Source organism: Elaeis guineensis, chromosome 1 (genome assembly GCF_000442705.2).
Source record: "Elaeis guineensis isolate ETL-2024a chromosome 1, EG11, whole genome shotgun sequence".
Taxonomy (NCBI): domain Eukaryota; kingdom Viridiplantae; phylum Streptophyta; class Magnoliopsida; order Arecales; family Arecaceae; genus Elaeis; species Elaeis guineensis.
Window position 1 is genome coordinate 10526428 of NC_025993.2, and position 12506 is coordinate 10538933.

General features: G+C 38.9%; 1 protein-coding gene across 1 annotated transcript; it reads left to right on the forward strand.

Annotated features, from left to right (window-relative positions):
- Positions 1-254: 254 nt before the first annotated feature.
- On the forward strand, positions 255-11989 carry LOC114913184 (UPF0481 protein At3g47200-like). The gene is made up of 3 exons (XM_073251828.1): positions 255-1338; positions 1468-1972; positions 11749-11989. The coding sequence occupies exons 1-3, from the start codon at positions 255-257 to the stop codon at positions 11987-11989; spliced, it is 1830 nt and encodes a 609-aa protein (XP_073107929.1).
- Positions 11990-12506: the final 517 nt, after the last annotated feature.

Sequence of the window (12506 nt, forward strand, 5' to 3'; positions counted from 1 at the left end):
TTCATGAGAAACAATTAAATCCTAGGTATTAGTTCCATACCTTCACTTACATAATTTAAATACATAAGGCATCTTGTCAAATTAGTTCAGCTCGTGTTCAAGATACTATATAATAATACTAGCTTGCTCACAGCAACTGGGAATTTTCTCATGAAATTCAATGGTTTTAATTTTGGAACTAAATTTCTGTTAGAGATAATCTCTCTTAGAGGTTACAATGACTCGATCACGTACTCTATAAACCAGGTCGTAACATGGACGAAGAATTCCCTGACCACATATCATGCTGCCTCTCCATCGAGGGAGAGGAGGAATGCCTTTCAATGCCCAAAGTGTCTCGGGAAAGTGGAAGAATCCTTTCCAAAGTGTCTTGTAAAAGCAAAGGAATGCCTACCAATGCCACATCTTCCACTAACTGCAAAACCAATGAGAGAGAGACCTCATGGATCGATCGAGTGAGGAAAAAGGTAAATTTAGCACACCCTATGGACCATTGCCATGGCCGATGCACCATGTTCAAGGTCCCCAAGCACATCCGGGAGTTGGATCCTAAAGCCTACACTCCAACGGTTGCTTCCTTTGGACCTTTTCACCACCACAACCCATATGAGAGTTCTGTCATGATGGACTATAAGTGGCGGTCTGTCCAGCACCTTCTATCGCATCATGGAAGTCAAGATGATAATCAATTGTTGGACAGGTGCTTGTTGGAGTTGAAGAAACAGGATCACAATGTTCGGCGCTGCTACGCTGAGGAATTCTCTACATTGGATGCCGAAGATATGGCATTGATCATGTTGCTTGATGGGTGCTTCATCATTTATCTCATGCTAAAAATGCAGTGTAGGAAGGAATCATCAACCAAGGAAATAGAAAGGGAGAAGGGCATGGAAGCAGAAATGGAGGAGGAAGAGGAGGGGGATGTGGTAGGAAAGTTGGAAGACGAGACAACCGAGAAGGATGAGGACAAAAAGGAGAGAGAGTGGACATGGGGAGGGGAGGTGGTTATAAATATCGAGGAGGAACAGCTTGAGAACATAACTGTGGCAGGGCTATTCACTCTCGATTTAGTAGTTTATGATCTACTGAAGCTCGAGAACCAAATTCCTTTCTTCATCATAAAATTGCTATTTGATCAACTCATATCATGTGAGGATGAAAAGATTGGTCTTGTCGACCTTGCCCTCCAACTCTTCAAAGACATACATCCCGAGGAATCCGAATCATTCAAGAAAAAGAAGAAAAATTCCCCAAGCAAATACAAACATCTGCTTCATCTATTTCATTCATCTCGGATCCCTTCAGAACAGCAAGCACAGTTTACATCAGAACCAGAATGTATTCCTATTTCAAGTGAACACATGCAGTACTCCAGGTGGGTGCAAGCAAAAGCTGCTCCTTCTCTGGTTCCAACAACTGGATGGATTCCTGGTGCAATTAAACGTATGAAGTCCGCATGGAAGAAAGCAAAGGCTGCTCCTTCACAACTAATTCCGAAATTTAAACCAGGATGGATTTCTGATGCAATTAAACACATGAAGTCCCAGCGGAAGAAAGCAGAAGCTGCTCCTCCACAAGGGTCTTCAACATCTGCTCCCAGATGGACTCCTAGCGCGACGGAGATCCATAGGGCTGGGGTTAAGTTCAAGAGGAAGAAACCACCGGCAGATAGTTTCTTGAACATAACATTTGAGCAGAGGAAGGTGGAGATCACGCCATTGCGATGCCTCTTGAATTTGCGGTTAATGTTTAGGAGGGGACGGATGGAGATACCATCGCTGCAAATCTATGACTATACTGGTCCTCTCTTCCAAAATCTCATAGCTTTCGAACAGTGCTATTTTAATACTAAGATGTATATTACGATATACGCACTCTTTATGGATTGCATCATCGACCAGGCTGAGGACGTGCGGTTGCTCCACTTGGAAGGTATACTGGAACACAAACTAAGCAATGATCAAGCAGTAGCACAACTGTTATAACCCAAAACAAAAAAAAAAAAAAAAAAAAAAAAAAAAAAAAAAAACAGAGTAAAAATCGGGAAGAAGACTCCCGGTAGGAGTCTTCTTCTCCGGCGAGACCCATGCGCATTAGGAGTCCTAGGATCTCTCGGAATCCTAGGACCCTCTATAAGAAGGTCTTCCCTCTCTTTAGAATCGATCCATTGGCCTCCTCCCTCTCTCCTTCTCTCCGATTTTCTCGAATTAGAGCCGCGGACACCGTCCGATTTCTCGCCGTAATTGCTCGCCGGCGAGGTCTCCGGAGGCTGAGGTAAGTTTCCCTCTTCCTCCCCTCTTTCTTCTCCTTCCTCCCCGTGCATTGTGCGCGCTGCCGGCGACGATAGTCGCCGATTTTCGGTCGAAGAAAGAGACCTCTGTTTTGGTCTCTTTCCCGTGGATTTTTCCGGCACCGGCGATCGAAATCGATCGCCGGCCACGCTTCTCCTTGATCAGGGGAGTGGCCCCCGTCGGCCGCCGGCCTCCGCCGTGGCGGCCGTGGCCTAAACGGCCCGGCCAAGGATGGGCCACACCGTCCTCTGTTCCGGCACGGGAAGAACCAAGAAAAGAAGAAAAAGAAGAAAAAAAGAAAAAGAAGAAAAAGAAAAGAGAAAGAAGGAAAAAGAGAAAAGAAAAGGAAAAAAAAAAAGAAGAAGAAAAAAAGAAAAGAGGAAAAAGAAAAGAAAAGAAAAGAAAATAATAATAATAATAATAATAATAATAAATATATATATATATATTTATATATATATATATGAACAAATAAGTAAGTAAATAAATAAATAAATAAAAATTGAAATTGATGAGAGAGAGAGTTTCTCTCTCTTCTCTCTCTTCTTTCAGACTGAACCCTGACTTTCTCTCTCTGGATTTGGACTTTCTCTCTCTAAAATTTTCTCTCTCTAACTTGTTTCTCTCTCTTGATGGACTCCTCTCTCTCTAAAGTTATCCTTCTAAGATTAGCGTAGGGGAAGGCTTCATCTGATGATTCTGATCGAGTTTAGAGACGAGTCTGATTTTAAGCGAGATTTTAATTTTGGGATTTATTAGATTTAATTTTGAATTAAATTAATGTAAAAATATAATTTTGGATAATAGGCGCGGAAGAATCTACTAGAAGTTAATCGATCTATTCGTTCAGTGCTCCGTGAAAGGTAAGTAATGATTCATCTTATCAAGATATTCCATATTTATTCTGAAAATAAATAATTATTCTCTGAAATTATGCATGATTTATGAAATTATGTTTTGAAAGAAAAGTGTTTTTGAAATGTTATGGTATATCGATTTATGCACATATTTAGTAAAAAATTATGACATATTATGGTACAGTATTTTGATATAGATCGAATTTATGCTCTCAGCCTAACTATGTTTTAGTGGGCCCTGCCAATGGGGATTATACGTTGGTACTCAATGGACCCTATCAGTGGGGGGTGTGCGCTGGTATTTGTGGACCCTGCCAGTGGGGGTTGTGCACTGGTATTCTGTGGACCCCGCCAATAGGGGTTAAACGTTGGTCATAGTCAAGGCTGTTGAGTTACGAGTGTTTTGAATCGAATCGGATTTATGATTATATTATATGTGAATATTTGAAAATATTGATTTGTATTAAATCAGCATGAAATATACTCTTATGTTTATTGCAGTATTATTCTTGAAAATTATATAATATCTGAAATATCTGGTAGAGATACTTGTTACTTACTGGGCTGTCTAGCTCATTACCTTTCTTTCTATTTTTCAGATTCAGATAATTTCAAGCATGGGAAGAAATATTGGGACAGAGCTTTTAGAAGCGAGATTAGCATTGTCAACTTCATTGAATTTAGATCTATTGTTTATTGTTAGCAAAGAAAAATTTTATTGGATGTAAGATATTTGATTTAATTACTTGAATTACAGTTGAATAATAATTATTTGAATTTATTCCGCTGTGATGCATTGATATCGTGATGAGATGCCTTGCATGCTTATGGAGAGAGTTCTTTATGAGTATGCGGCGGTTGCCATGTCCCTCGATTCAAAATCTCGGGTCGGGGGCGTGACAATTAATATGGTATCAGAGCATAAGTGGATAAATTATGACACATAGAATTTGACATAGTATGAGTGTAGGTGGGTAAACATTAGGAATATTGGGACGTTAAAGTATGAGCATCATAATAATAAAAACATCAAAAGATCAGCCAAGGGAACAGTAGACAATAAGACTCAACAGATTGATGATGAGCCGTGCTCCAGATGTGGCAAAAATCATGCAGACAAGGATTGCTATTGGAATACCGGTGCTTGTTTCAAATGTGGTCAGATGGATCATAAAATTGCTAACTGCCCACTAAATACTGAAAATCAAGCTCGCAAAAGAACTCATGAAGGACAACATAAGGATGGCGGAAAGATTTCTAAAACCCAGGGAAGAGTTTATGCGCTTACTCAACAGAATCCACAGGCTTCCAATACAATGGTAACAGGTATGAAAAATTTCGAGGACGAAATTTCTTTTTAGGGGTGAAGAATGTTATAACCCAAAAAAAAAAAAAAAAAAATAGAGTAAAAATCGGGAAGAAGACTCCTGATAGGAGTCTTCTTCTCCGGCGAGACCCATGCGCATTAGGAGTCCTAGGATCTCTTGGAATCCTAGGACCCTCTATAAGAAGGTCTTCCCTCTCTTTAGAATCGATCCATTGGCCTCCTCCCTCTCTCCTTCTCTTCGATTTCCTCGAATTAGAGCCGCGGACACCATCCGATTTCTCGCCGTAATTGCTCGCCGGCGAGGTCTCCGGAGGCTGAGGTAAGTTTTCCTCTTCCTCCCCTCTTTCTTCTCCTTCCTCCCCGTGCATTGTGTGCGCTGCCGGCGATGATAGTCGCCGATTTCCGATCGGGAAAGAGACCTCTGTTTTGGTCTCTTTCCCGTGGATTTTTCCGGCACCGGCGATCGAAATCGATCGCCGGCCACGCTTCTCCTTGATCAGGGGAGTGGCCCCCGTCGGCCGTCGGCCTCCGCCGCGGCGGCCGTGGCCTGAACGGCCCGGCCAAGGATGGGCCACACCGTCCTCTGTTCCGACACGGGAAGAACCAAGAAAAGAAGAAAAAGAAGAAAAAAAGAAAAAGAAGAAAAAGAAAAGAGAAAGAAGGAAAAAGAGAAAAAGAAAAGGAAAAAAAAAAAGAAGAAGAAAAAAAGAAAAGAGGAAAAAGAAAAGAAAAGAAAAGAAAATAATAATAATAATAATAATAATAATAATAATAATAAAATATATATATATATTTATATATATATATATGAACAAATAAGTAAGTAAATAAATAAATAAATAAAAATTGAAATTGATGAGAGAGAGAGTTTCTCTCTCTTCTCTCTCTTCTTTCAGACTGAACCCTGACTTTCTCTCTCTGGATTTGGACTTTCTCTCTCTACTTTCTCTCTCTAGCTTGTTTCTCTCTCTTGATGTATTTCTCTCTCTCTAAAGTTACCCTTCTAAGATTAGCGTAGGGGAAGGCTTCATCTGATGATTCTGATCGAGTTTAGAGACGAGTCTGATTTTAAGCGAGATTTTAATTTTGGGATTTATTAGATTTAATTTTGAATTAAATTAATATAAAAATATAATTTTGGATAATAGGCGCGGAAGAATCTACTAGAAGTTAATCGATCTATTCGTTCAGTGCTCCGTGAAAGGTAAGTAATGATTCATCTTATCAAGATATTCCATATTTATTCTGAAAATAAATAATTATTCTCTGAAATTATGCATGATTTATGAAATTATGTTTTGAAAGAAAAGTATTTTGAAATGTTATGGTATATCGATTTATGCACATATTTAGTAAAAATTATGACATATTATGGTACAGTGTTTTGATATAGATCGAATTTATGCTCTCAGCCTAACTATGTTTCAATGGGCCCTACCAATGGGGATTATATGTTGGTACTCAGTGGACCCTGCCAGTGGGGGTTGTGCGCTGGTATTTGTGGACCCTGCCAGTGGGGGTTGTACGCTGGTATTTCTGGACCCTGCCAGTGGGGGTTGTGCGCCGGTATTCTGTGGACCCCGCCAATGGGGGTTAAACGTTGGTCATAGTCAAGGCTGTTGAGTTACGAGTGTTTTGAATCGAATCGGATTTATGATTATATTATATGTGAATATTTGAAAATATTTGATTTGTATTAAATCAGCATGAAATATACTCTTATGTTTATTGCAGTATTATTTTGAAAATTATATAATATCTGAAATATCTGGTAGAGATACTTGTTACTTACTGGGCTGTCTAGCTCATTACCTTTCTTTCTATTTTTCAGATTCAGATAATTAATTTCAAGCGTGGGAAGAAATATTGGGACAGAGCTTTTAGAGCGAGATTAGCATTGTCAACTTCATTGAATTTAGATCTATTGTTTATTGTTAGCAAAGAAAAATTTTATTGGATGTAAGATATTTGATTTAATTACTTGAATTACAGTTGAATAATAATTATTTGAATTTATTCCGCTGTGATGCATTGATATCGTGATGAGATGCCTTGCATGCTTATGGAGAGAGTTCTTCATGAGTATGCGGCGGTTGCCATGACCCTCGATTCAAAATCTCGGGTCGGGGGCGTGACAATTAATATGGTATCAGAGCATAAGTGGATAAATTATGACACATAGAATTTGACATAGTATGAGTGTAGGTGGGTAAACATTAGGAATATTGGGACGTTAAAGTATGAGCATCATAATAATAAAAATATCAAAAGATCAGCCAAGGGAACAGTAGACAATAAGACTCAACAGATTGATGATGAGCCGTGCTCCAGATGTGGCAAAAATCATGCAGACAAGGATTGCTATTGGAATACCGGTGCTTGTTTCAAATGTGGTCAGATGGATCATAAAATTGCTAGCTGCCCACTAAATACTGAAAATCAAGCTGGCAAAAGAACTCATGAAGGACAACATAAGGATGGCGGAAAGATTTCTAAAACCCAGGGAAGTGTTTATGCGCTTACTCAACAGAATCCACAGGCTTCCAATACAATGGTAACAGGTATTAAAAATTTCAAGGATGAAATTTCTTTTTAGGGGTGAAGAATGTTATAACCCAAAAAAAAAAAAAAAAAAAACAGAGTAAAAATCGGGAAGAAGACTCCCGGTAGGAGTCTTCTTCTCCGGCGAGACCCATGCGCATTAGGAGTCCTAGGATCTCTCGGAATCCTAGGACCCTCTATAAGAAGGTCTTCCCTCTCTTTAGAATCGATCCACTGGCCTCCTCCCTCTCTCCTTCTCTCCGATTTCCTCGAATTAGAGCCGCGGACACCGTCCGATTTCTCGCCGTAATTGCTCGCCGGCGAGGTCTCCGGAGGCTGAGGTAAGTTTCCCTCTTCCTCCCCTCTTTCTTCTCCTTCCTCCCCGTGCATTGTGTGCGTTGCCGGCGATGATAGTCGCCGATTTCCGATCGGGGAAACAGACCTCTGTTTTGGTCTCTTTCCCGTGGATTTTTCCAGCACCGGCGATCGAAATCGATCGCCGGCCACGCTTCTCCTTGATCAGGGGAGTGGCCCCCGTCGGCCGCCGGCCTCCGCGCGGCGACCGTGGCCTGAACGGCCCGGCCAAGGATGGGCCACACCGTCCTCTTTCCGGCACGGGAAGAACCAAGAAAAGAAGAAAAAGAAGAAAAAAAGAAAAAGAAGAAAAAGAAAAGAGAAAGAAGGAAAAAGAGAAAAAGAAAGGAAAAAAAAAGAAGAAGAAAAAAAAAAAGAAAAGAGGAAAAAGAAAAGAAAAGAAAAGAAAATAATAATAATAATAATAATAATATATATATATATTTTTATATATATATATATATATGAACAAATAAGTAAGTAAATAAATAAATAAATAAAAATTGAAATTGATGAGAGAGAGAGTTTCTCTCTCTTCTCTCTCTTCTTTCAGACTGAACCCTGACTTTCTCTCTCTGGATTTGGACTTTCTCTCTCTACTTTCTCTCTCTAAATTTTCTCTCTCTAGCTTGTTTCTCTCTCTTGATGGATTCTTCTCTCTCTAAAGTTACCCTTCGAAGATTAGCGTAGGGGAAGGCTTCATCTGATGATTCTGATCGAGTTTAGAGACGAGTCTGATTTTAAGCGAGATTTTAATTTTGGGATTTATTAGATTTAATTTTGAATTAAATTAATGTAAAAATATAATTTTGGATAATAGGCACGGAAGAATCTACTAGAAGTTATCGATCTATTCGTTCAGTGCTCCGTGAAAGGTAAGTAATGATTCATCTTATCAAGATATTCCATATTTATTCTGAAAATAAATAATTATTCTCTGAAATTATGCATGATTTATGAAATTATGTTTTGAAAGAAAAGTATTTTTGAAATGTTATGGTATATCGATTTATGCACATATTTAGTAAAAATTATGACATATTATGGTACAGTATTTTGATATAGATCGAATTTATGCTCTCAGCCTAACTATGTTTCAATGGGCCCTACCAATGGGGATTATACGTTGGTACTCAGTGGACGCTGCCAGTGGGGGTTGTGCGCTGGTATTTGTGGACCCTGCCAGTGGGGGTTGTACGCTGGTATTTCTGGACCCTGCCAGTGGGGGTTGTGCGCTGGTATTCTGTGGACCCCGCCAATGGGGGTTAAACATTGGTCATAGTCAAGGCTGTTGAGTTACGAGTGTTTTGAATCGAATCGGATTTATGATTATATTATATGTGAATATTTGAAAATATTTGATTTGTATTAAATCAGCATGAAATATACTCTTATGTTTATTGCAGTATTATTCTTGAAAATTATATAATATCTGAAATATCTGGTAGAGATACTTGTTACTTACTGGGCTGTCTAGCTCATTACCTTTCTTTCTATTTTTCAGATTTAGATAATTAATTTCAAGCGTGGGAAGAAATATTGGGACAGAGCTTTTAGAAGCGAGATTAGCATTGTCAACTTCATTGAATTTAGATCTATTGTTTATTGTTAGCAAGAAAAATTTTATTGGATGTAAGACATTTGATTTAATTACTTGAATTACAGTTGAATAATAATTATTTGAATTTATTCCGCTGTGATGCATTGATATCGTGATGAGATGCCTTGCATGCTTATGGAGAGAGTTCTTCATGCGTATGCGGCAGTTGCCATGACCCTCGATTCAAAATCTCGGGTCGGGGGCGTGACAATTAATATGGTATCAGAGCATAAGTGGATAAATTATGACACATAGAATTTGACATAGTATGAGTGTAGGTGGGTAAACATTAGGAATATTGGGACGTTAAAGTATGAGCATCATAATAATAAAAATATCAAAAGATCAGCCAAGGGAACAGTAGACAATAAGACTCAACAGATTGATGATGAGCCGTGCTCCAGATGTGGCAAAAATCATGCAGACAAAGATTGCTTTTGGAATACCGGTGCTTGTTTCAAATGTGGTCAGATGGATCATAAAATTGCGAGCTGCCCACTAAATACTGAAAATCAAGCTGGCAAAAGAACTCATGAAGGACAACATAAGGATGGCGGAAAGATTTCTAAAACCCAGGGAAGAGTTTATGCGCTTACTCAACAGAATTCACAGGCTTCCAATACAGTGGTAACAGGTATGAAAAATTTCGAGGACGAAATTTCTTTTTAGGGGTGAAGAATGTTATAACCCAAAAAAAAAAAAAAAACAGAGTAAAAACCGGGAAGAAGACTCTCGATAGGAGTCTTCTTCTCCGGCGAGACCCATGCGCATTAGGAGTCCTAGGATCTCTCGGAATCCTAGGACCCTCTATAAGAAGATCTTCCCTCTCTTTAGAATCGATCCATTGGCCTCCTCCCTCTCTCCTTCTCTCCGATTTCCTCGAATTAGAGCCGCGGACACCGTCCGATTTCTCGCCGTAATTGCTCGCCGGCGAGGTCTCCGGAGGCTGAGGTAAGTTTCCCTCTTCCTCCCCTCTTTCTTCTCCTTCCTCCCCGTGCATTGTGTGCGTTGCTGGCGACGATAGTCGCCGATTTCCGATCGGGGAAAGAGACCTCTGTTTTGGTCTCTTTCCCGTGAATTTTTCCGGCACCGGCGATCGAAATCGATCGCCGGCCATGCTTCTCCTTGATCAGGGGAGTGGCCCCCGTCGGCCGCCGGCCTCCGCCGCGGCGGCCGTGGCCTGAACGGCCCGGCCAAGGATGGGCCACACCGTCCTCTGTTCCGGCACGGGAAGAACCAAGAAAAGAAGAAAAAGAAGAAAAAAAGAAAAAGAAGAAAAAGAAAAGAGAAAGAAGGAAAAAGAGAAAAAGAAAAGGAAAAAAAAAAAGAAGAAGAAAAAAAAGAAAAGAGGAAAAAGAAAAGAAAAGAAAATAATAATAATAATAATAATAAAATATATATATATATATATATTTATATATATATATATATGAACAAATAAGTAAGTAAATAAATAAATAAATAAAAATTGAAATTGATGAGAGAGAGAGTTTCTCTCTCTTCTCTCTCTTCTTTCAGACTGAACCCTGACTTTCTCTCTCTGGATTTGGACTTCTCTCTCTACTTTCTCTCTCTAAAATTTTCTCTCTCTAGCTTGTTTCTCTCTCTTGATGGATTCTTCTCTCTCTAAAGTTACCCTTCGAAGATTAGCGTAGGGAAAGGCTTCATCTGATGATTCTGATCGAGTTTAGAGACGAGTCTGATTTTAAGCGAGATTTTAATTTTGGGATTTATTAGATTTAATTTTGAATTAAATTAATGTAAAAATATAATTTTGGATAATAGACGCGGAAGAATCTACTAGAAGTTAATCGATCTATTCGTTCAGTGCTCCGTGAAAGGTAAGTAATGATTCATCTTATCAAGATATTCCATATTTATTCTGAAAATAAATAATTATTCTCTGAAATTATGCATGATTTATGAAATTATGTTTTGAAAGAAAAGTATTTTTGAAATGTTATGGTATATCAATTTATGCACATATTTAGTAAAAAATTATGACATATTATGGTACAGTGTTTTGATATAGATCGAATTTATGCTCTCAGCCTAACTATGTTTCAGTGGGCCCTGCCAATGGGGATTATACGTTGGTACTCAGTGGACGCTGCCAGTGGGGGTTGTGCGCTGGTATTTGTGGACCCTGCCAGTGGGGGTTGTGCGCTGGTATTTCTGGACCCTGCCAGTGGGGGTTGTGCGCTGGTATTCTGTGGACCCTGTCAATGGGGGTTAAACGTTGGTCATAGTCAAGGCTGTTGAGTTACGAGTGTTTTGAATCGAATCGGATTTATGATTATATTACATGTAAATATTTGAAAATATTTGATTTGTATTAAATCAGCATGAAATATACTCTTATGTTTATTGCAGTATTATTCTTGAAAATTATATAATATCTGAAATATCTGGTAAAGATACTTGTTACTTACTGGGCTGTCTAGCTCATTACCTTTCTTTCTATTTTTCAGATTCAGATAATTAATTTCAAGCGTGGGAAGAAATATTGGGACAGAGCTTTTAGAAGCGAGATTAGCGTTGTCAACTTCATTGAATTTAGATCTATTGTTTATTGTTAGCAAAGAAAAATTTTATTGGATGTAAGATATTTGATTTAATTACTTGAATTACAGTTGAATAATAATTATTTGAATTTATTCCGCTGTGATGCATTGATATCGTGATGAGATGCCTTGCATGCTTATGGAGAGAGTTCTTCATGAGTATGCGGCGGTTGCCATGACCCTCGATTCAAAATCTCGGGTCGGGGGCGTGACAACAACTCTTCAATAAGTTAGGTAGTCAGATACACTTTGATTTGAAAAAGAACTACCTTACAGATCAGATTCAGAGGGTAAACAAGTTTTATGACTCCAAATGGCATAAAACGCTTGCTGCGTTGAGGCGAGACTATCTTGGCAACCCATGGGCTACAATTTCAGTGTTGGCAGCGATCTTCCTTCTCTTGCTGAGCATTGAGCAGGCAGTATTTTCTGCTTTGTCCTTTTTTCACTCTTAATAGGTGTTTTTACCTTGCTCTCTTGTGCAAGCATGGATCGGGAGACACATATAATAGAAGAGTCAGTGGACAAGAAACGAGTCCCTCCAAACATGGATATCGGAGAATCTTGTGTGTATCCACAGAGAAAAGAATCTCGAGGGTTAAGTGTGGTTACTAGTTGCATAGACAATTGCGGTTGGGCTATGTTGTGGAACTTATAAAAAATAATTTGCTATACCGGCCATTAATATCATGGTTGCTATGTTACTTGCTTGGAAGTTAGCTATTGGCTGTAATGCGATTGTGTCAAGGTTCCAATGCATGGAATTGGATTTAAATTCTGTTCTTGACTACTGTTCATCCAGTAAAGTTTCATCTTGATATTTTAAACGCATTTTACTCAAGAATACCTATTGATAGTATGCTTATTTAATGGGCATTATGCACAAAATCTATGAGAACATAGGATTTTGAAAATTATAAATGCTGTTTAATTAATTACATTTCTTTTAAAAATTGCATCCAACAAGGTCTA

Coding starts and splice junctions, on each gene's coding strand:
- LOC114913184 (XM_073251828.1), top strand. CDS start 255: ATGGACGAAGAATTCCCTGACCACATATCATGCTGCCTCTCCATCGAG. Junction 1,339..1,467: donor GTTTACATCAGAACCAGAAT/GTATTCCTATTT, acceptor CATGGAAGAAAG/CAAAGGCTGCTCCTTCACAA. Junction 1,973..11,748: donor AGCAATGATCAAGCAGTAGC/ACAACTGTTATA, acceptor GGGGGCGTGACA/ACAACTCTTCAATAAGTTAG.